This window comes from Cornus florida, unplaced genomic scaffold (assembly GCF_030987335.1).
Source record: "Cornus florida cultivar Cherokee Brave unplaced genomic scaffold, ASM3098733v1 CherokeeBrave_3.0.0_Hap2_Chr02, whole genome shotgun sequence".
Lineage (NCBI taxonomy): Eukaryota > Viridiplantae > Streptophyta > Magnoliopsida > Cornales > Cornaceae > Cornus > Cornus florida.
This window is the reverse complement of record NW_026775572.1, coordinates 76,480,897-76,504,820: the sequence shown is the minus strand read 5'-3', so window position 1 is coordinate 76,504,820 and position 23,924 is coordinate 76,480,897. Positions and strand designations below refer to the sequence as shown.

The window sequence follows — 23,924 nt, the reverse complement described above, 5'->3', positions numbered from 1 at the left end:
TCTTGTACTTTTAATTCCATCTTTCTTTCCACTAGCACTAGAACAGTCCCGAAGTCATTTTTAAGGCAAAAAAAACTTTTGAAGGTGGTCATTCCAATCCTTCATACAATCGTCTGATCCCAAAAATCTCCAACTGGAATATTGTTTGGTGCTCCTCTTTGGAACGACAACAGTTCCTAGCATGGTCGCACCCCTCCTTCCGCTCGCCCGAAAGGAAACCACAATTTTTATGAGCCAAACATATTGGCACGCTTGGCCGGACATCTAGATAGATTGTTCCATAACTGGTGGAAGAAGGCAAGGCAAGTTTGTCCAAGATCCCTGCCGAAGTAGAAGAGATACAAGCCAGTGAACTTCCAGTGGTAAGTTTAAGAGTTGCACCCGAAGAAAAAGATATGGTTGAAAAGTTTACTCAAGCCATGCCAAACAGGCCTATTATATATAACATCCGCATGATGGCTTTCCAACAAAATATGTATACTCAAGATCAAGTAAAAGTTGCTCATTCTCAAGAGCGAAAGTTAGAAGATTTGGTAGACCAAATCTCTCATAGGTTTGAATCTATGTTAGAACGGTCTTTTGAAAGTTTGAATCAAAACTTGGCCTCTAGGCCAAATAATTCTGAAGGGACTCAACAATCAGCCTTTCAAGTTTTTAGGCTGACCACATTTGTTGAGAGGCTTTGTTAAAGGCAGTGCCTCTCAACAACATATAGGTTCATTCCCTCCAAACCAGCAGTAGGTACAATCTGTTCCAATGGCACAGATTTACATTCTAGTAGCACTTGTGGTTTCTCCAGTGGCTTAGATATCCATTCCACAATCAGTGCCCATGCCAATCATTCAGTAGTTCTAGGTTCAAAGGGACAACAGAAATTCTGAGTGATTCGCCAAAAGCATTGGGAAGATATAAATCTTCTACCTCTTTTTATGATGAGACAGTGCTACCTACAACGAATATTATGATAAACTACGCTTTTAATGACTCTTATATCTTAAAAATTCAAGTAGGGTATGGTAAGATACTCTTATTAAGAAACCACCTATATGAGTGTGAAGTGGGGCTACTTCTATGAGAAATATAAAGACTAAGTTTTCTAGAGCACTCATAAAGGCCAAGAGTTGTTCAGGGCCAAAATGAACGCAACAATGAGAACCAACTCTGTGAGATGGGTACTCTGTGTTTGTTATTGTCTTGGTTTACACAAATGAATGAACAGTTCAAGACATCACGTTCACTAGTTAGCTAGTAAATCCGATACCAATATACTAGGGAAGGTTTAAGGCCAAAAGCTACCTATCCAAATGTAGTAACTTTTCGATTATACTCTCTCTAATGTCTACATAATCATCTTTTGCATTTAAGTAGCTAATTTCCATTCATGTGGGGATTATTGGAAACTAGTTATGAAAACTAGTGTTTCTACGTACGTGTGAATGAAACTTGTCTGTGAATATGGCTTATGTATATCACGTTAGATTACAACGTGTATGTGAATTGTATGCTATTGCAACGTGAATATCTAGTTTGAATGGTTATGTGTTATTCCATGCAGAGTTTTGCATATCATAACATATATAATTTAGGCCATAGTTGTCGACCGATTTTTTAACGTATCCTTTCATAGAAAACATGGTCGATATGCGTTGCAATGGTTGTCGATGTATAAGCAACGATTGTCATGGTTGTCGATGTGCAAGCAACGTTTTCCAAGACGTGTGACAGTTATAGGTTGAGCCAATACAACCCGTTGAAACATTGCGTCTAATGGCTGAATACCTATTGAATTAAATAGGTGCAATAGTTGGTGAACTGACACACCCAATCCCAATAGACACCATGTGCTCTATAAATACCTATCATCCCCATTTGGAAATTTACGCTTAAATGTTCAATTCATTCTTCTCTCACTTTCTCAACATGAACCGAACCCAAGTGGGTGTGGACCCAAGCCATATGGTCCAGTGGTTCATACCACTAGACCCAATATCTATAATAATGAACCATATTGCAATTGGTCCAAGCCAAATGGATCGGATCGAACCTAATTCATATTTTCAATAGTATAAATGCATTTTTGAGTTAGAGAGAGTGTTACACAGAGGAGGTTCTCCGTATCCATGAGTTTGTAGTGCTACTACTGGTAGATGTAAACCGTTACATCATAGGAGACAAGCGCCATAGAGTCCATCGGCACCATGCGGAGCGTAAATTGTCTTAAAGACAAAATATCCAATACTAGCCTTGGTCCAGGTTCTTTACTTATTATTCTTATTTTATTGTTTTAATTTGCATGTTTAATTAATTATTTTCTAGCATATTATTAATTATCTCATGACATATTAGTATAATGTTAGTTTTATCTTAAATAGCATATGAAGCATATATATTTTCCAACAACCTCGAGGAACGGGATAAGAATCTCCCCACCCCCCTCGGCAATGAGACCAACGTAGAGTAAAGCCAAGTTGAAAACTGACATAGAGAAGTGGGTCATCCATCTCTTCCACGGAACTCCCGGCCTCACGGAGATGCCACATATTTGGAGGAATGAAAATTTGTAAAGGATAAAGGATGACTCATCCCTCCTATTATCCTATCTCTCATTGTCTCCTCTCTACTGAATGAATGAAGGAAAGTTGTTCATTTCTTCCTATTTTCCCTCCACCCCTCTTCCTTCATTCCTAGTGAATAAAGTATAAAGATTAGAGAGAGGAGAGACGAAAAGATCGTTTTATTTCTGAAATGTTAGTTCTGTAATATTTTATTTAAAAAAAAATAATAATCATTCACTTATGAAGTTAGGGTTAAAAATATCATTTAAGTGCAAATGTAGAAAAAGAGAGTCACTTCCGTCGTCCATTTCTTACTTTCATTCTTTTTCCTGATTTTCTTATGTTTCCAATTACAAAATTAAGAATTTATGCATATAATTGGCAAGTATTTGTTTACAATTATAAATATATATTTTTAAATATTATTAATTTTTTTTCGAATTTACAAATTTTTTTTTTTTTTTAAAGACAAATATTATGCATAGTGGATTATGTGAAGCCATCTTTATATTGAAGTGGTACCCAATGGAACCGGTTTGAGGAAGAGTCTTGTACTTGCCCGGTTTCCACCGAACCCTATCTTTTTCATTTTCCATAGATGAAGCATCTCCATGAATGAGACTGATTCCTTCCATAAATGGAGGTGGCCTTGATACATCTTCTCTAGTGCCATTGTGGTCCAATTGATTCTCCATGCTCCAGTTGATCGATTTATTAGAGATAAGACTGTGACATATAGAAAGGCATCATTTCTGGTGAATGAGTTTGTGTATGTTTGTGCAATTTGATGCAATTGTTCATCAATTGAAAACCTTAGCTGAGACCCTTTAACTAATTTAGATTCCATTCAATCCTCGAAGTTTATCCCATGTAGGCACTCTAAAAGTTGTCTTTTCCACCCTCTTTTTATTTATTTATTATAATTATTATTTTGTAGTTTTATAATGTATGCGGGAATCATAGAAAGCAGATTAAAATTTGACTTTATGTGATCACAAAGGAACTTTTACACATTTCAAAGTAGAAGATTGATAGTTTAAATTTTTACAAAGGACAAAGGTGTGTGAGTTTCTTTAAAAAATAATAAAAATAAAAAGAAAAGAAAAGAAAAAGGAAAAGACGACCTTATGTGAATTTTTATTGGACCACTCGGGAATAAGACCAAATTGAGTTTTCTTTTGTAACCCTATATAATTCCTCATGCATTGTCCATCTTGTTACCCACGTCTATAGTATAGTTCTTTTGGTATATCTTTTCAGTTTTGCTATTGTCTTCACTTAGTATAGTAAGGAAATTATGGCTCAAATTTGTAAGCTTGAGCTTCAAACAGAGATCAAATCTTCTCCCGATAGGTTATTTGACATATACAAGAACAAGACCTACCTCATGCCCAAAATCAGCCCTGACCAATTTCGAAGTATAGAAGTGCTTGAAGGAGACGGAAAGAGTGTTGGCTCCGTCAGGCTCTGGACTTACGTAATGGGTAAGTAAGTGTGTGTATATATGTATACACACTTCTGTAATTGACAAAAAAAAACTCACACATCACTCACACTTTGTTCCGTTAGAGATTAAAACCCATACCAAACATGTTTGAAATATATATATATATATATAGGTATGCGTCCATGTTTCTTTTTTTATTATATTATTATTATTATTATTCCTTGACAATTAACTCACACCCCCGCTCTATGTGGAAGCGTGTTGTACGAGTTCTGTAAATTAGTTGGGGTAAATTCCTGAATACTCTAATTTTCAAAAAAACTAAATAAATAAAGAATATACTACTATTCTACGACTCCCTTGGTTTTTGCCCTCGATAATATCAATGCTCACTTTTGGATAAATTTTACATATACAGGCAGTCAAGTGACTGCGAAGGACAAGATTGATGCTGTGGATGATGAGAACAAGTCTATCACATTCAATATAATCGGTGGAGAGATTACAAAGTACTTCAAGAGTTTCAAGGCCACCCTTGAGGCTGGTACTTCAGTGTTAAATACAAATCTGATAAAATGGAGTCTTGAATATGAGAAGGCAAATGAAGACGTTCCTACTCCAAACTCTCATCTTGACTTCCTTGTGAATGGCTCCAGAGTGGTGGATGCTTATCTTCTCAAATCATAGAAATCAAGAAGACCATGGTCAGTTGTAACATGTACTAGTTATATTATATATGCAATAAAAACAAGAGTTGTTCTTGTTCTTCTATAAGGACACCTAGCTACCATATGTCCTTAGTTTGGTAGATCATTTAATCTTATGTAATAAAAGCAAGAGCGGTTCTTGTTCTTATTCTAGGACACAAGAAACACTTCTTTACTCCTTTAATATTTCGTTATTTGTGTTATCAACTAATTATATTAATGTATCATGTCATATAAATAAAAGTACTTTTATTTTAGTAGATTCTATCACTACATGTCAATATTTAATAAATTGGTAATACCATGTCATCACTATAACTGACGTAATTAAAATTTTCTCCTAGAAAACCTAATATATATCCGTGGTTTAGTAGATCTTTTAATCTTATGTTGTATAACAAACTTTATCTAGTGGCAAATTGTTTTTTTGTCACAAATGTGCAAGTTTTAGTCGAGAATACCTTTGTGGCAAAGGAATACTTTACTATAGTGACACTCAACAATTATTTAAAATAAAAAAATAATAATAAAAAGTACTTTTAAGCTTCAATTGGGAAGTTAATTATTGGGAACTCCGGGTAGAGGTTATCGAATACCACGGTCAATCAAAACATCTCATTGTTTGAGAAATTATTAGATGATCTTGATCCATTTGACACTTGGTGGACTAATTCAATGAAAGTTAATGTTGAGATTTTTTTGTAATATATTATTACACTTTTGTAGGGTCATTTTCTTAATCCGAGAGTCTAAATTTAATTGGTCCACTAAGCATTAATGGTCCAAAACGATCTAACAATTTTTCATTATGAGTGTATATGGAGTGTTTTGATTAGTCAAGGTATTTAATAACGACCACCCCATGGGAATAATGTATATTTTTTCTAATTTTTTAGAGGTAATTTCATTTTGTGTATAAAAAAGTGAAATGTAGTGCAAATATATAGAAGTGAAAAGGCAATGCGTTCTACTAGAATATGCTTTGATGCTATATGGATTTAAAGCATACACACACAAATATATATTTAAGTTTAAGCAATTATATGATGTTTAAATAATTAGAAGGATTAATTGGGCAAAATCCAAGATGTTTTAACATATAAAAGCCTGAGATGGGCATAAACAGCCCAAAATATGGGTAGCCCAAGAAGTCTATGGGTAACATTTTTTCAGCCCCTATATTTTATGGTTTATAACTAGGGATTGTAAGTTGGTCCATGAGCCCATAGTTTGGAAGCCCGTGCTAAAACAAGTCATTTTGTTAGCAATGAAACCTAAAATAATTGAAGGCTATTAATAATATTTTAGTTCCTTGCAAAAAATAAAAATATTATTATGGTTCTCAAAATGCTATGAAGCAAGCCATAGGAGGAAAGACACTTTAAAAGGACATAAATAATTTAAATTACACCATCTCTAGCATTTAAAATTTTAAATTAATTTATTATTATTATTATTATTATTATTATTATTATTTAAGTTAGGGCCTGTTTGGCAACCACACTTGATTTGTACTTTTATTTTGATCTGAAATAGAAGTAATGTTTCTATTTTGTTGGAGTGTATTCACTACTATTCGGAAATATGTTTGGTAACATATATTTGTTGCAAGATTTTTAGAAAGAAAAGAAGTGAAAACATGTTTGTTAAAAGAGTGTAGCAAATTTAGTTAGAAGGTTTTTTTTTTTTTTAGTAGTTTCGTTCATCGCTATGGTGCTTTTGCTACAGTGTGGAAGTAACCGAAAGCACCATGGTTTTGGCTTCTTTTTCGGAAGCATTTCGGTACTATTCAAATCACAGCAAATGTTACCAAACACGCTTTCATACTTTTATTTTGCTATAGTATATTATCCGAAGTAAAAGTGGTTACCAAATAGGCCCGACCCTTAGTTATTAAAATAGTTACAAACCATATAATTATATAATTTATATATAGTTAATACACACATCAACCACGTTGTTGATCAATCATTGATTTTCATTTTTGTTTTGTGCTTCGTTTGGTAAGAGAAAAAAAAAATCTAGACAGTATGTAGGGAGTGAAGAAGTGATGGAAGAGACATCTTAGAGAAGTGATTATGTCCTTTCTTCTTTTTGTTTTGTTTGATTGAAGAAAAGAGAATAAGTTTAAAATTTATTGTGTTTGTTAATAGGAAAGGGTAAAGAGTTTTAAATTATTTTTACTCACCACCTCTTTCCCAAATATTTAGAGAGATAAAATTTTATAAATGAAAAAGGATGACTCTTCTCATCCTTAGTATTATTCTCTCTTCTTTCCCTACCAAACAAAAACAGCTTATTCCTTCTTTCTTATTTATCGTTCACCCTTCTTCCTTCTTTTCTATGCAACACAGCATCAGATTGATCAATATTTTTCGTTCACCTTTCTCCCTTCATATCGAACAAAACATTAGAATTCATTGGAAAACTTTTAGCTACATAACAAGCTTTATCAATAATTGATTTTCGTTTTTGTTTTGTAGTTGATGAATTGTTCACTCGTTGACAATTTCAAGGTACACGACAAGTTTGGTGATCCCACACACCTTTTATTGGAAAAATGAAAGGATATGAAATCTCACTTCACCTATCCCCTACATCATCTCAATCTTTTCTTTGCATAAACTAGTGTGGCATTTGTTTCACTTTCACATGACTAATCCAAATAATAAGATATATATTAGAGAAGAACCTGACAGCTGTTCGGGTGACAAGTTCAAATTTAAAGTGACCTGTAACTTTTTAATAATTATCCCTTGTGTATGGAAAAATTATTTAATTAATGATTTGTTTTTTTTAAGAATTATGCAATCGTCTTAATGTGGGGATTAATAATTGAGATAAACAGTTTAAAAAATATATATATATTTTTAAAATTGACAAAAATTCTTGTTAAACTTTATTTATTAAAGTCACTACAGAAACCATAATTTGCCACCCAACCCAATCAAAGGGTTTAAAGCATCATGTGGTATTATAATACACTTAATTGCGTTGTTTAATTTTTAATTAGTGGTCCAATTTTAAAAATTTGCGCAATTTAGGATGTTGGGTCTATTTGGATTCTCGATTTTCCTTGGGTTGCCATCAAATCATAATAGAAATCATAAAATGAGATTTTCATCATACTAAAATTTATATATATATATATTTTTAACCCTATATCATAAAAAAAATGCCGTTACATCAGATTAATTTTATTATTTGATCTTATAGTTATAGGAAGTCATAGTAGCCATTTAATCCCATCCTGAGCTTCTAGCCCTAAGCTTGTCTAAGGTCTTCTAACATCCCTTTCTCAACTCAAGGCCTCCAAGGCATCAAATCAACCCAATTCTACTTCAAAATCAGTTTTGTGAGTTGCACTGTGAAAAATAAGTATGAAAAATATACGTAGAAGGGGCTAAATAGGTTTGACTTACTCTTTTATTTGATTTTTGCTAAATTTAATTTTTATCGAAATAAAAATTAACGATCAATCCACAAAACAAAAATAGAGTACAAATAATGTAAAACAAGAGTTAAAGTTTGACACCGAGATTTTAGGGAGGAATCTCTAATCGGAGAAATTCATTCAATTGAGAGAAAAACCTATGAGATTTTCACACAATCTCGAACAAAACGATCCACTATTTCGAAGCGAAGTACAATGGACTCAGACTTGAACTCACACCCACTCCACTCTACAAAGGCCTAGTTACTAAACGTCTCTCTGATTTTGCGATTCTCCCGTCCAAACGTAATAACCTTCAAACTTCCCCCTTAATCCTTGTAAAAGGGTTGTGGATTTAACATGAACACTCTGTGAATGCTCTATCCCTTTTGTAGCTCGATCAATCCCTTATTTCCTTCATATCTAAATTGGTGAAAGTAAAAGAACAACTCCACTTTTTTGAACAGTAACAACCGATCTTCATAATTCGAACCCAATAAATGGAGAGCAACATCTTAAATCACTCGTGTGTATAGTATGTGCAATCAAATTGAAAAACACTCGCATAAATCTCACAAAAAGGCTTTCTCAAAATTGCAAAAGTTGATATCAAAAACTATTAAAACACTAAGAGAGAGAGTGTTTGTATAGATTTTGTAGAGTCCTAAAATAACTTGTAAAACAAGTCTAATTCATACAAATCCTCCTACCGAAATCTAAAAAAAAAACAAAAGAAACCAAGTTTGATTAAAATTGTAATTTTAGTTTGGTTCCAGGGAAATCGGACCTGGACTAGTCCATCTTTGGCATTCAAGAATTTTTATCAATTTCAAAAATTACTATTGACCTAAAAACAACCAAAATTTAACACATGTGAGCACTTGGCTATGACTAATATGAAGTTCTCATCAAATCGGAGTTTGATTGCACGTTGTTCAACTTTTTGATTCTACTTCTGACATCGAAACTCAAAAATAAAATTTAAAACTACAAGACTAGTTTTGACACCAAAATTTACTAGTTACAAAGTTACATCTCATTAGTTTCTAATCTTTGAAGGAAATGAAAACTATGAAAGTGTTGTACCCAATAGTGAATCGTGCAAATACATGTGCTTAGATAGAGTTCAGATTTGATTGAATATCAAAGATTGAACTGTCATGATCATTTACACTTTATAGAAGGTTTTAACTATCTTCAAAAAATAATTAAGCGTTTTCAAAATATGATCAGAGTTTTTTGAGAATTTATTTTTCCTATAATTCTAAGTGAGCGTACTGTGATTTATGATGATATATTTCAAACGGTACTTAAACAATTGTTAAGACTTAATTGATATCGTTACACTCAACTTCGAGACTACTATAATAGATGCACAAGTGAAAAATATAACTACACATAAGCTGGGATTGTCAACAAGTCCTCACATGTTATTGATCATAGCCAAAGATGCATTGATATGTTGCAGGCATGCAAGGAACCAATAGTAAAGAAAAGACAAATATATAGTGTATGCTTTGTTTAGTTTTATTAAAACAAATTTTTATTTTTGAGAATTGAAAATTAAAATATTATAAAAAATATGCTTGGTTGACAATTTTTTAATGTTTTATAAAAACTTAGGTCCGTTTGATAATTATTTATGTTTAAAATTTATTATTTATATAAACATATTTTGAAGAAAAACACGTTTGTTAATATTGTTTATATTTAGCGATTATATAAATTCACTTATATAATTACTGTTCATACAAGCCAATTTTTTTTTTTCCTTCATAATTTCAAGCCAATTTTATAAACATCAAAACGAAGTTTTTTTTTTTTGCATGAAAAAAACACAGAGATAATAAACAAAACAAACATTATTGTGTTGGTGGGTCTTCATAATGAGTGTCTTGAAATTAGACTTAAGCAATGAGTACCTTCGGAAAAGAAAAAATAAATAAATAAATAAATAAATAAATAAAATAAAATAAAATAATTGGAATAGCAATTTGTTACCTGAAAGCCATTATAAGTAAGAAATAATTGGCACTTCATACATACTATATTATTTTTAAAAAATTGGTTTTAAATTTTTTTTAAAAATAGTTTAAGTTTAACAAATATATTTTTCTGTTTATTATTTTTACAATAAGATAAATATTTTTAAGTTATCAAATAATGTATTTGTTTATCGATAAACACACAAATACTTATGTTTAAGTTTAAATGATAAACAATAAAAAATAAAAATAAAAAAGGGTTACCAAACAGGGCTTAGTTTTTTTAAAAAAAAAGGACCACTTTTTTTTTAAAAAAAAACTTTTAGAATTATCTATTTTTCAAAAAAAAAAAGTTTAATTTTAATTTTATTTTTTTTTCAAAAAGACAAATCAAACAAGCCGGCATTATCCTATAAAAGGAGCGTTTGAAAATCACCTCCATATTGAATGCTACATTCGAAATTGACAATAAGAAATTTTTTATGGAAAGTTACAACAATGGACTCTAAAGTCTAGAATACATGACCTATTATATGATCATGACTAATTGTAAACTCTTAGAGACATCATATTATATTCACAATAAAAATAAAAGAGAGCCACACAAGACTCCAAACCTAATAATGCAACTCCATACCTAATAATGCAAACAGTTTAATTTGACAAGCACAGGGGTCCATCTTTCAACTAAAGTGGCAAGAAATTACAGGGGGTCCATTTTTCAACTAAAGTGGCAAGAAATTACTTTTTCTTGCCACTTTAGTTGACAGTTAGTTGAAAGATGGGCCCTTTTTTCTTGCCACTTTAGTTGAAAGATGGACCCCATGTGCCTGTCAAATTAAACTGTTTGCATTATTAGCTATGGAGTTGCATTATTAGCTATGGAGTCTTGTGTGGCTCTCTTTTATTTTTATTGTGAATATAATATGATGTCTCTAACAGTTTACAATTAGTCATGATCATATAATAGGTCATGTATTCTAGACTTTTTTTTATCATCATTTGATAAGGTCTATTATACAAATACTAAACGTCCTAGTGATTCAATTATCTTATCTGACCACGAAATTTTTATGAGCATTAAATAATGTCCACTAAAGAAAATGATCAGATTTTCTGGAGGGACCAAATTAAATTAAGTGATTGAGAAAGAGAAGAGCAAATCTATTATATAATTAGTCATGCTCTAAGTGAATTGATTGATAGTTACCTAAGTCACGTACAGTATAAGAGAGAGTGAGTGAGAACGTGAAACCAACAGAATTAAGTCATAAGTGATGATAATTTGAACAAGAACAAATACGGAGCGTGAGAGCGGGACTATGCTCAGAATGTAAGAGCGATAGTTACGACACTTATTAAAAAAAATTATGTGACTTAGATAGCTACATGTTTAAATAAAAAAAATTAACCCTTCTAGAGTGTGTTTAATTAGTTCAAACTTTAATGTGAGCATGCTTTTGTTATCTATATAAAATATGTCCAAGAAAATAAAAATAAATAAATAAAATAAATTGAATGTTTCAACTTTTAGTAGCTTTGTGTTTGAGTACAATTATTATTTTCTTTAACCCAAAAACAATATATTATTAAGAGATCAAAGATGGAACATCGTTCAATACATCAATAAGCTACTAATTTTGTCGTTGCAAATTAGTGGGTTTTATTTGTTTATTTATTTATTGTTTTATAAAGTGCTCCTTTGACCACTTCATGGGCCGCCCGTTAGCAAATTCCACGAGTCCAGTGCAATTCTACTTATGTTTTGTTTTAGATTACCAATTAATGTTTTAGATTTGAAATCGGTGAAAGTTTTATTTAAATTTTGTGTTAAATTTTTTTCAATCACAAATTTAAATATCCGATGTAGTGAAACATAATGTTATTGTCTTCTATAATACTCATGGACAAACCATCTCAAGGTTTGAAATTGAAAATGCGTTCGAGTACATTAACTTGCTTTAAAAATAAAAATAAAAAACATTGTTTTGAGTGTAAATCATAGATTTTTCGAACAATGTTCAGCTAAAGTTAGATTACAATTGTTTCTAGGATTTCCTTGATCTCAAGTATATTTAGAATTTTAGATAGAGTTCTGTCAAACTTACTCTTGTTCTAGTTGTGAGTTTATATAGCGGAAGATATTTATGAAAAGTTTAAGTTTTTAAGGAAAATATTAAAATTTGTGTCTTTTTATTTTAGTCAGCTTTATTTAATTTAGCAATTAGTCAATTAATCACATGCAAAATAAAAATAAAGTAAAGCAAATAGAGTTTGACAGATAAAATAAGGATTTTTAGCGAGAAAACCCGAATTGGTAGAATAGAGCAATCGGTAAGGGAAAAACCTCGTCCAAAATAAACCGATCCACTATATTTGAAACAAAATACAATGGACTTTGACTCAGTATCACACCATACCATTTTGCCAAACACCAATCACTGACAATCTTCTGACTTTGCGACATCCCGTCCAACAACTCTTGGCCTTAGGCTTACTCTTGATCTCTTGTTGGTAGATTAAACAACACTCCTCAAGTACTTTGACCCTTTCAAAGTGTGATTGTTTCATCTCTGTTCTTCAAGATCTGAATTTGATGTAGAAGAAGTAAATCTGCTTTCTCTGATTGTTGTAGATGCAAGATTCAATATACTTTGAACACGATCAGAATAGGAACAAAAACTCTAAAATCACTCGTGTTTATGTATGTTTTAGAAATAAAGACAGAAAAATCAGATTTGATTTTCTTGCAAAATACCTCTCAGATAGGCTTTTAATAAATCAGAAGTTATATTAATGCAAATGCCGTATCAACCTAGATGTAAATCAAGATATATATAGACTCTTAAAATATTTAGATATGCATAGGAAAAGGTAAATTTCGGGGTTTTGGAAAGAGTTCTATATCAAATAGGAAGTTTAGACTGAACATGAAACAAGTCACTAAAACTGTATCAGCTTCTTAAACTGGTTCAAGAAAGGCTGAACTGGATCAAGATGGCCAGAGTAAAATTCGAAGAATCTTTGATTCTTGAACCGGTTCAAGAAAGGCTGAACCAGTTCAAAATGGCCAGTCTTGAACTTAAAGGCCTGACACTTGAAAAATATCTAATTTGGGAAGTTTGAAAACATACAAGTATAAAAAGCGTCCTAACTTTTTAAAACAACTTTCTAAAGTGTTGTTCATACATTTTTTCGTAAATCATAGTTTATCAGAATTAAACAATTTTTCAATTCCGCAACCGATCTCGGTCTTGAATTTTAAATTTGAAATTACAACTCAATCGGATTTATTTTGACACCGAAATTAGCTAATACAAAAATATATATCACACTAGTCTTTAGTTTATGAATCACTCACTATAGTAAAAGCTAAGAGCATAATCAAGAATATTGCAATTAATTAAAATCTGAAAATTCTCAAACTCCTTTGAGAGCTTTATGCAAAACAGTATAGTGTTCCACCTCGACAGAGAGTTGTCATTCAATTGGGGGTTTTGAAACCCTTATATATGATGGCGGCTTCGTTCCTATCATGGAACTTAGATATCAATGATTAAAATTATATCTCACCAAATAAGTTAAAAAATCACAATCCAACAGTATAGAGCTATATTCCTAATTAGACCACGAAATCGAAAAGTAAAACCTAGCCAATCCATAAAGCATTGATAATCACATTGCAATTCTATTTTAGAAAATGTATTGCGTATAACCATAAAATAATTCTTATTTATTTAAAAATTCCAACGTCTATAAGATTTTACCAGTGTGCTCAATGACACCATTGGCGTTTCCTTTCTGACACACACGTTAACCAAATTTTATAAAATGATATTTTTTCCCTTCTCTTATATAAAAATACAATAATACCCTTATTTATTGTAATATAATATATTATTATAATATAAAGACATTTTTTTATTTATAACTTTTCATACTAAAATTCACTTTTTGACAGCTGGCCAACTAATTTAGAAGAGTTCAAAGTAATAAACTACCTACCCATATATAATTTGTCCAAATCTTACTGAAGGTCGGTGTAATCTAGCCAAGAATAAAAAATAAATAGCTCCTCAATTAGCACATTACCCAACGATTCTCTCAAGCACATTCTGTGAGACATGTTGAGCCCTCGACTTGCCCGGTGCACGCGACTTGTAGGAAGTAGCGTGTGATAATTTTATTTTGAATCAATGCCATCCATGCATAAATTTTTTTTTTTTTTTTTTTTCATAATTAAAATCCAATTAAATATGCCTCCTCATGTAACAAGTAAACAATATTGTATGAACCGTTATTGTTTCCACCATTCAAAAGGGGTGCAAGGGACTTGGATCCTCTGAGTTAAATATTCTCTAAGTTATCCTAAGTTGAATTCCTTACTGATTAACTCGTGAAATTTTAAGTCTATCTACTGTTTGTTAAACTACGTAAACTAATTTAAAGAAAATTTGTAAACTGCACCGTTTTGAGATTTAGAAAATTTACCATAGTTTAAAAACTATACCTTTTTGAATTAAGGAAAATTCACCGTACTCTAACAATGTTATCTCCCACATCTTTTTCAAAAAAAATCCTCCCCCTCTTCTCTTACTCATTCCCATGATTGGGGGAATATTTCATGCTAAAAATGAATATTTTTTGCCATAGAATTAAGATGGACGAAAATGTGATTGCAAGACATACAACTTTTACTGCAATAGTAATGATCGGAAAAGAATATATATATATATATATATATATATATATATATATATATATATAAGCATGATATTGATGGAGTTTATATATAAGCATGATATTGATGGAGTTTGGAAAATACAACCATGAAAGAGAACGTGAGGTTAAAAAAGAAACAGAGACCATCACGACTTGTTTAAGATAGAAATAAAGAGGAAAGAGAGGGAGGATTTTTTTTTTTGGAAAAGACGAGGGAGAGATAACACGATGTTAAACGTTGTTGGAGTATGGTGAATTTTTTTTAATAGAGTTTTTAAACTTTGGTAAATTTTCTAAATCTCAAAATGGTATAATTTTCAAATTTTATTTAAATTAGTTTCCATGATTTAATATCAGCAGTAGATAGATTTTAAATGTCAGGTGTGAATCTGTAGGGAATTTAACCTAGGATAACTTAAAGAATATTTAACTTAAGAAGATTCAAGTCTGGGTGCAAGAGTGTAGAATGTTGGAGTAATGATATGGTGCAAATTACAAAATTGGAAAAGCATAACATTCACAAAAATATGAAACACTGTCATAAATGCAACATATTTTAAAATCCCGTTTCTAAAAGGATTTTTATGGTATTATTATTTTTTCCTTCCTTTATGGTATTATTAGTAAAATTATTATATATATTTAAAAAAAAAACTTTTTTCATTTCATAGAAACTCCTACAAATGATTTAAAATAGTCATTTTTTTTTTCCAAAAAACTTTCAAAAATATTAAAAAGTGAAAATTTTATTTTAAAATAGGATATTGTTTTAACCCAATTTGTAACACTTCCTATACTTCCTATGCTCCATGTTTCGAAAATAATATTTTATCATCTCCAAAAAATCTTTCAATCATGACTTAACACGAAATCTTTTATCCGAATTTTGACGATGACAGCTTCGCATTATTTTATGTGTGTGTGTGTGTGTGTATATATATATATATTATCATTAAATATAGGTTAGGTTTTCTAATAATAGTAAGTTATTTTAGGTTTATTACTATTCTGTCCCAATGTCAAACCAAAATAAAATTTTGAAAGGCACCTCTTTTTGTCGACTCATAAATATAATACTTTTAAGATCAAACTTCATCTTCATGATCATTTTTATACTTATCCTTGTGTTTAACTCGTATAAATAAGATAATTATCTTTTTTTCATAATTTTTTGTCTGACGTCATACTTACTACCAGATTTAATTTCAATATCAAACTTATTTTGACATTTTCTTAGCACTTCTTAAGTTCATTCATTATGCTTATGGAAAATCAATTTTTATGGCCCTTTTCAATGTTTTAAAATTTAAACTCAAATTTTCCCACATCATTTCTCTCAACTATACATGGTTTTTGTTGAACCATTTGGAAGAACAAATATATTTATAACGTATTTGGTTCCATTTTTTTTTTTCCTACAATAAATCAGTTAGAAAAGAAAAAAGACAAAACAATCGGTCAATTTTCAAAGACTTGCCTTTTGTTTTAGGAGTTGGTGATCGATTGTCTACTTTCTTTTGAAAATTTGAACAACTAAAATGTTAAAAAAAAAGATTTGGCGACCTCACATACTCTTGGTGAAAAGGACCTGAGATTTGCTCTATCTTTCCTTCATAGAAACTAGTATGCATGTGTTTCACATGGTTAACAAAACTTAAAGATAGAGCAAATCTCAGATATTATTTTAAGAGGGGAGTTAATTGCTGTTGAATCTCAATCTCTAAAGAGCGACTGACGCGTATATCTTCAATTTTCAAGACATGTTAATTCTTATGTCAGATTTTTAGTGGATCTCTCATTTTCTGGAATTACCCTATTGTTCTCCTACCCTTTTCCCAAAAAAAAGAAAACCATCCATATATTCCTGCATCATCTTCCATCATATATAGAGAGAGAATCTATTGCTGCAGCATGAAGTATGAACTCATTAAAAAATAATAAGAAAAAGATAATAATTCACAATCAAAAGGTGTCGTGATTATTATCAACTTTTAGTCGTAGCATTCAACGGAAATCAATTGTGGCATCATTTTTCTTAACCAAAACACTGCTGAAATTGGCAACGCAAAAAAGTTGGGATAGAGAGACCATAACCAAGAGAAAAGAAGGGATACATCCATTTTCATCTGATTTTTTATTTTTTATTTTTTTTTTCTTTTGTTTTTCTTTTGGATCTGAAAAACCAAAGCTATACTTCGAATACAGAGACTATGGATCTGAAAAAATCAGATCTGAAGAGAATCGAAGTTGAAAGCTAGTTTTTTTAGAGACAGAAAATGACGGATACAAGAAAACCAAATTATACTTTTTTTCATCTGATTTTTTTGTTTTATCTGAAAAACAACGGAATACTTTGAATTTCAAACATTGAACTTCGAAAAAAGAAAATTTTAGAGAGAGAACTAGATTATAGTACTTTTTCACCTGATTTTTTTTTTTTAATCTAAAAAATCAAAGCAATACTTTGAATACAAATAATACGGATATGAAAAAATTCAGATTTGAACTTCAAACATTTAGATATGGACTTTTGTAAAAAAAAAAATTTTAGAGTTGAACTTCAAACATTTAGATATGGACTTTTGTAAAATTTTAGAGTGAGATGGAACCGTTGAGGTTTCTAAGAGAGAATGTCGGCAAATAGTTTCTCAGATTCTTTCTAAGGGTAAAAAGCTAGTATTATAATTATACATAATGAGAGACGTCCCAAAACGTAGCAGATAAATAGTAGTTAACTATCGGGAAAGAAAATACACTCGTCAACAGTTGAAATAGCACTAAGATTCTATAGTTGTATGTACTCGCAACTGTAGTTAGCACCCCTTTTATTTTAAATATTCATAATAGTTCTCAAATAATTCGTCCACATATTCGATATTTCTTAGAAATTTTGAAACATATATTTAACGGGTCTTTAACACTAAAATGTAATTTTTTCCAGTGTACTATCATGGTATAATTATTAGGAAAATATTTGTCACCTACCCTATAAGAAGGAATTTTGTCCTGTAGGGGAGGTGGCGCAATAATATTTTGACACATCTAATTAAATAAAAACAAATAAATATGAATTAGACCAACTTTTACTTATTTCTTTCTCCTTTCTCTACGTGATTATCTCTTTCTACAAAAAAAATACCCAATTGAAATTGTGATGATTCTGTAGCGGGTGTGTCGTGGACAGGTGCGAGACATTGGCAGACTACCACACTAGGCGAGTTACGGGTACACAATCCCACATCGGCTGGGTAAGGAAAAGGTAAAATACTTATATGTGGTGGTGTTATCTTCAATTGGTATGAGACTTTTTGGGGTAAAGTTCAAAAGCAAAACCGTGCGGATTCAGGCCTAAACTTGACAATATTATATCATGTGATAGAGTGGGTTATTGCAAATGGTATCAGAGCCTGACCCAGCAGGAAGTGTGCCGACAGGGACGTCAGGCCTCTAAGGGGAGTGAATTGTGATGACCTTATAGGCGGGTGTGCCGTGTGCTGGTGCGAGACATTGGCAGGCTACTACACTAAGCAAACTACCGGTGCACAATCTCACATCGCCTGGATAAGGGAAATGTGAAGTACTTATATGTAGGTATATCACTCCAATTGGTATAAGGCCTTTTGGGGGTAAAACCTAAGAGCAAATCTGTGCGAGCTCAGGCCCAAAGGGGACAATATCATACCATGTAGGGGAGTGGTTCGTTACAAATGGTATCAGAGCCTAACCAGCCGAAAATGTGTTGGCAGGGACATCAGGCCTCCAACGGGGTGGATTGTGATGACCTTGTGGGCGGGTATGTCTAGGTGGGTGTGTCGTGGGTGGGTGCGAGACGCTGCTGGCAGGCTACCACATACACTGGGCGATCTACGAGTGCACAATCCCACATCGCCTGGGTAAGAGAAAAGTAAAGTGCTTTTCTGTGATGATATTATCTCCAGTTGATATGAGACCTTTTGGGGTAAAGCTCAAGAGCAAAACTATGCAGACTCAGGCTTAAAGTGGACAATATCATACTATGTGGTGGAGTAAATCATTCCAAAAATCCTAATAAAGCACCGCCAAAACCCAAAAAGGTACCAAAAAGGTTTGAGCACACCATTGATGTGTCCGCTGTCTTTGCTTGAAGACTATTGCCATCAATAATACCAAAAAAAGAGACAATTTTTTGATTTGTGTGTGAATGTGTGTGTATATATGTGCAATGCATTAACCTATGAATTAAAGAGAGCGGGAGGTGGGAAGAGAAATAGAGAGAAGGTGGTGGTGGCTAAAGATGAGGAGTACCGATGGCAATTATGTTGTGGTTTTGTGGAGTCTGATTTGGTAATTATGTTTTAGGAAGATTTAATTATATGGAAACTTCAAGAGTACTGAATTTTAGGGAAAATTCAGTTTCCTGATCTGGTTTAGCTTCTTTATTGGTTTAGGGAAAATTTAGTTTCCTGATCTGCTTTAACTCTTTTATTGGTTTAAGGAAAATTCAGTTTCCTGATCTGATTTAACTGCCTTATTAGTTTTGGATTCTACAAAAGGCAAGTTCTTGTAGGATAAGTTTGGGACTCTATAAATATCAACTCTAATATGATTTTAGGGTGTGGTGAAAATTAGGGAGAAATCATACGTGTTGTATGATTAATTTGTGCTAACACAAGAAAGAGCAACTAAGAAAGATAGAGAGAAAAGTCTCCTTGTAATTTTTTATCTTATTCACAGTGAAGTTGTTCGATGTGCTCCATGGACGTAGCCCTAAGATTTGGGTGTATCATGTATATCTTGTGTTCTCTTGTGTGATTATTCTTTGTGTTTTTTTTTTCCTTTATGATTGCTTGATTATTCCTCGAACAGTGCACGTTGTTATTTTGCATTTCCACCACAACAACTGGTATCAAAATCGGTTAATTGTGTAGAGCAACTCCAACAACTGGTATCGGAGCCTTTGGTTGAGAACCTAGGGCACAGAAGGTGTTCGACGAAATTCTGAAAGTCTTTCGATCAGATCTGTCCGTTCGAGTGGGAGTAATGACATCAGAAGATAAGACATCCACATTTATGATCGAGAAGTTCAATGGCACAAACTTCAGATTCTTGAAGATACAAATTGAAGACCTCTTGTTTTAGAAAAATCTGTATCAACCTTTGGGAGAGAAGCCATAGGATACAAAGGATGCAGAAGGGGAATTAATTGATAGGAAGGCTCTTGGCACTGTCAGATTGACGTTGTCAAAATCAGTCACCTTCAACATTAAGAACGAGAAGACGATGATGTCTCTCATGGAAGCCCTTCTAGTATGTATGAACAGCTTTCTGCAGTGAACAAGATGCACTTGATCAAGAAGTTGTTCAACATGAAGATGGTCGAAGGTGGTAAGTTCAATGAACATCAAAATGCGTTCAACGAGATAGTTAGGCAATTAGAGCCTGTTGATATCGACTTCAAAGATGAGGTCTGAGCACTGCTAATTCTAGGGTAGTTACCCGAGAGTTGGAGTGGCATAGTTACAACGATCAGCTCTATAAGGAAGACCAAGTTGAAGTTTGATAAAGTTGTGAGCATGATTCTGATTAAAGAAATCAAAAGGCAAACAGCAGGGGTTTCACCAGTGGTTCGGCGTTAAATGTTGAAAACAGAGGCAAGGGTTCAAATAAGAAGAAGGGCAACAGTAATAGAAACAGAGGCAGATCCAAGTCAAGGAATGGAATAACACAGTCTCAAAATTTCAAGAATTCCACAAATCTCAGTGATGTTGAGTGTTGGAATTATGGAAAGAAGGGACATTACCGGGTTGATTGCAGACTTCCAAAGAAGGGAACTAAAAGAAAAACTAAAGCAAACGTTGTCTTAGAAAAATCAGATGATGAATTGATATGCTCTTTAGAGAGCAAGATGTAGCCATGGGTTTTAGATTCCGGCGCATCGTTTCATAGCGTCTCTCAAGTAAAGAGCTATTTAATAGTTATAAACCGAGTAACCTTAGAAAGGTGTATCTTGGCGATGATCAGCCTTGCAGTGTCGTTGGCAAAGGTGAAGTGCAAATCAAGTTGAATGTGTCAGCTTGGAAGTTAAAGGATGTGAGACACATCCCTGACTTGAGGAAGAATCTGATTTCAGTGGGACAATTTTCAGATGAAGGTTTTGTTACAACCTTTAATGGAGACTCGTGAAAAGTTTCCAGAGGCGTTATGACCATTGCACGTGGTAAGAAATTTGGCATTCTCACACAACTACCAGTGCTTGTGGGTCTATAGCAGTTGCAGAAAACAGAGAAGATCACAACCTTTGGCACCAGAGACTAGGTCACATGAGTGAAAGGGGGCTCAAAATTATGCACTAAAAAGGGAAACTACCAGGCATACTGTAATACCCCTAATTTTAAAAAGGATAGTCTCGGCATTTTAATTCATGGTTTTATTTCTTTTTGTCTGATAAATTAATGTATTTGCTTAATTGTTTAATTATTTAATTGATTTACGTGGTTATTTATGTAATTATTTTGTTTAATTATTTAATTGCTTTATTTTTTTATTATTATATGCTGATGTGGAAATTCATGCAATTGTTTGTTGTGATTAACTGTTTAAATTCGAGTCTTTAGTTTTTATATGTATAGCTATAGGTTTAGGGTTTTATATATTTTTTTATGTAGTATGTAGTCGCCGACTTATAGTTTATTTTGGGGTTTGAATTAGGTTTTTAATTAAAGCTTATATATATACCGTTATAATCAGACTTAGGGTTTAGACGCCTATATATATATTCTTGTATACGTCTGCTAGGGTGAAACAAAAACCTTATTCACGTATTGGGAGGCAGAGAGAAACAGAGAGAGATTTTAGAGGAAAATAAAGAGAACCAGTTAGGGTTTCGACTGAAAATTAAAGTTCAGACCAAGGAGAAAGGAAGAAGTTAATTGTGGGTTAGAACCGGAGCAGTAGGAGGCTTGACAGTAGTTGGAACTCGCCGAAAAATCTAGGAAGACGGTATGGATATTTTAATTCAAAATCTCACAGGCAAGTTTCTATTCTAACTCTTTGCCTTAAACCTGTGTTCTGTGCATGCTATATAGTCTCTAGGAGTAAATTAAACTTTAAAACGGAAGTTTTATGCATGTTAAATTAAACTGTAAACTATTGTATGTTTTGTTTAACTGAAACTATTTTGTGCATAAACTGTTATCAATTCTGTTTTAAATTTTGTTAGCAATTCGTATTGGAATTTGAGGAGTTTCTAAAACCTTTGGGTCTTAGATTGAACCCTAAAAATCTTAATAAAAATTAGTACAAGAGCTTTAAACTTCGCCGGAGACGAAGAAGATGAACAAAAAGAGCGTAGCATGGCTCTTAGGGAGAGAGCCGGCTCCCTAGGTGAGAGAGCCGGCTCTCCATGAGGGAGAGCCGGCTCTAGGTGTGTGAGAGCCGATTCCTTGTTGTAACACCCTACGGGTGTATATTATTTGGTATTTTTCAGACTACAGGGGCTAAAGTGTAATTCTGAAATTTAACTGGGGGTTTTTAAATGATGTATATAAAATATTAAAGACCCAGGAGTATTGGTTTATGCTAAGATAGACAATGTCATGAAATTTAAATACTAAGTTGCATGCTGTTAGGATTGTGGAAGCTTTAAAATGCTAGTTTTGTTTTAGCAATTTAAATGGACTAGCAAGAAAATATATTTGGAATTTCAGTATAATGTGCTCAGTTTATATTTCTGATTATCATCATATCATGCTCTGGATTAATTAGTTGATGATTAAATTTAGTATTTATTGCGTCAATTATTTGGTTTGTGGATTGTATGCATCGGTATGGGACGGTGGCATACTAGGGATGGATTAGTTCAAATCACTAAGTCCTATCTATTCTGGATTGAGGTATGGATTAACTATAAAAGTTAAGTCCTACTTATATTTGTGTCAGGTCAATAAACAATTGGATGACATACTTTGGTTTTTGAATGGATTGTTATACATATGTCAGGCCACTATATCAGATGGATGATATTTTTGATTAGGCTTATACGGACTTTATATATATATAATTATGGTACCATGATATGAGCTTGAGTCTTAGAATCATGGTTAGGTGCGTATATCGCCTAGGATGGATAACTGGACATAGACACCTGGTCCCTGGTAGGTTTAGGCATATATGCCCACATTACGTGCGATTTGCATGTTATCTTTACTCAGGCTGAGACCTATGGGTTAGTGAACGTCCTATAGTGTGTATGTATACATATATGGACTGCTTTAGTTATTGCTGAGCTATCTAGGATGTATCTGCGTATTAGATTTTTGTATGGATTGTAGTAGGATAGAACTTGTTGTGGGCTTGACCCACTCTTATTTTTCAGGTGTTCGTCAATTCCAGACTTAGAGCTTGATCGTGCTGAGCAGATACAGTCACTTACTCCTTCGACTACATAGGATTACTTTTCATGTGTTAGTTTTGGATTTTGTTTACGTACTGTTCTTTTGTTTTGAATTTTATTAGGGGTCCACTAGATGGATTTCCGAGTTGTATGTATTGGAGGATATTTATGGAGGTTTTGATTATTGGATTTTAATGTTTAAGTTTTGAGGATTATATTCTAGAATTCTTTCAGCCTTTAATTATTTATTTATTAATTCATTTTGTATTCTGTGTTCATTTAAATATTAACTGTTTGGTATTCTCTCGGGTTTGGATTTAGGCCTAATCAACCCATGTCTTGGAGTCGAGGGGTCTCACACATACGGACAATTGATATTGACTTCTGTGAGAGTTAGGTGATGGGCAAACAGAAGAGGGTCAGTTTCAAGAAGAGTGGCAGAGATCTTAGAAAAGATAAACTTGAGCTAGTTCACACAGACATTTGGGACCAGCCACTGTCTCATCCATTGGCGGAAAATCCTACTTCGTGACTTTCATTGGTGATCACATGAGGAAGGTATGGATTTATTTTTTGAAGCATAAATTTGAGGTATTTGATGTGCTCAAGAAGTGGAAGGCCATGGTGGAGAATGAGACAGGTTTGAAGATCAATAGGTTGAGGTCAGACAATGGTGGTGAGTATGAAGACATTGGGTTCAAGAA

General features: G+C 32.6%; 1 protein-coding gene across 1 annotated transcript; it reads left to right on the top strand.

Moving 5' to 3' along the window:
* Positions 1–3,762: 3,762 nt before the first annotated feature.
* LOC132295338 (MLP-like protein 423) lies at positions 3,763–4,976 on the top strand. Its single transcript, XM_059793564.1, has 2 exons — positions 3,763–4,039; positions 4,421–4,976. The coding sequence occupies exons 1-2, from the start codon at positions 3,853–3,855 to the stop codon at positions 4,687–4,689; spliced, it is 456 nt and encodes a 151-aa protein (XP_059649547.1). The 5' UTR covers positions 3,763–3,852; the 3' UTR covers positions 4,690–4,976.
* Positions 4,977–23,924: the final 18,948 nt, after the last annotated feature.

Excerpts from the sequence above, each read along its gene's own strand:
- LOC132295338 (XM_059793564.1), top strand. The coding sequence starts at position 3,853 with ATGGCTCAAATTTGTAAGCTTGAGCTTCAAACAGAGATCAAATCTTCT. Across the intron at positions 4,040-4,420 it reads GCTCTGGACTTACGTAATGG|GCAGTCAAGTGACTGCGAAG; the intron begins GTAAGTAAGTGT and ends TTACATATACAG.